Genomic DNA, 1,072 nt, shown 5'->3' with positions numbered 1-1,072 from the left:
TCAAGTAGAGGTCACCAACAGGGAGCTAGAGGCTATTCTAACAAAGACAGTAGCTCTACATAGGAAGGATTGGTCAAATAGGTTGACAAAAGCTATTTGGGCATATAGAACTACATGGAAAACAACTACTGGTTTTACTCCTTTTGAAATGGTGTATGGGAAGCTAGCCATGATGCCCATTGAGTTTTAACATATAACTGTTAGGATAACTCTGCAACTAAATATGAATTTATTTGAGGCCCAAAGAGCTCGAATCATGCAACTGAATGCCTTGGATGAGGTAAGGAAGATGACCCTCCAGCACACAGAAGTTTTTCAAAATCCACGTACTAAGTGGCATGACAGGTACGTTAAAGAAAAAAAATTCAAACTTGGGGATTGGGCACTTCTATATGATTCTAGGTATAAGGATTCAATGGGGAAGCTACAGACTCGTTGGCTAGGTCCATATGAAATTGTTGAAGTATTTCAGAGTGGAGTAGTACAGTTAGCAACTATAGATCCTATTCAATTTAAGCTTTTGGTCAACGGTCACAGATTATGCCTATATCACAAACCTACCACAAGAGAGGAATTTATACAACAGTTTGACATTCAGCCACATGCCACAATTCTTGCAGCTCATGCAAGGGGACTTTCCATCCCAAACATTTGAACCACTCTTTGCATGGAACCATAATAAATATTTCCACCTCTCATGGGAATACCTTTCTCCATCAATAAATTATCCATATTCATTTCATCTCATATCTTTTTCACCTCATTTCACTCCACTTCACCTCACCCCACTTCACTTCATGATTAAGCGACCCTTCGGTTGTTGCATTAATTTGCATGGTTTTAGATACACATATATCCATTATTCTTAAACATGCATTTATTTATTCATCATGATGTTATCGTATGTGATTCACCTAGTTAATTCTGACAAGAATGGTTCTTTTCCACATGTGTGGACACATGTGTCACCTTAGGTTGGGGGGTGTGTTATTAATGTGAATTCATAGTTTACAAAACCCTGATTGTGTGCCTTGTCCATGCCACTTAAGTTAGTGTTGTGAATTTTCTTTTC

At 38.2% G+C, this 1,072-nt stretch overlaps 1 protein-coding gene across 1 annotated transcript; it reads left to right on the top strand.

Moving 5' to 3' along the window:
• The first annotated feature begins 223 nt into the window (after window positions 1–223).
• LOC131053324 (uncharacterized) lies at window positions 224–655 on the top strand. Its single transcript, XM_057987902.2, has one exon. The coding sequence runs from the start codon at window positions 224–226 to the stop codon at window positions 653–655; it is 432 nt and encodes a 143-aa protein (XP_057843885.2).
• The last annotated feature ends 417 nt before the right edge of the window (window positions 656–1,072 follow it).

Source organism: Cryptomeria japonica, chromosome 3, assembly GCF_030272615.1.
Source record: "Cryptomeria japonica chromosome 3, Sugi_1.0, whole genome shotgun sequence".
NCBI lineage: Eukaryota > Viridiplantae > Streptophyta > Pinopsida > Cupressales > Cupressaceae > Cryptomeria > Cryptomeria japonica.
This window is presented reverse-complemented; position numbering and strand designations above follow the sequence as displayed.

Coding starts and splice junctions, on each gene's coding strand:
- LOC131053324 (XM_057987902.2), top strand. CDS start 224: ATGAATTTATTTGAGGCCCAAAGAGCTCGAATCATGCAACTGAATGCC.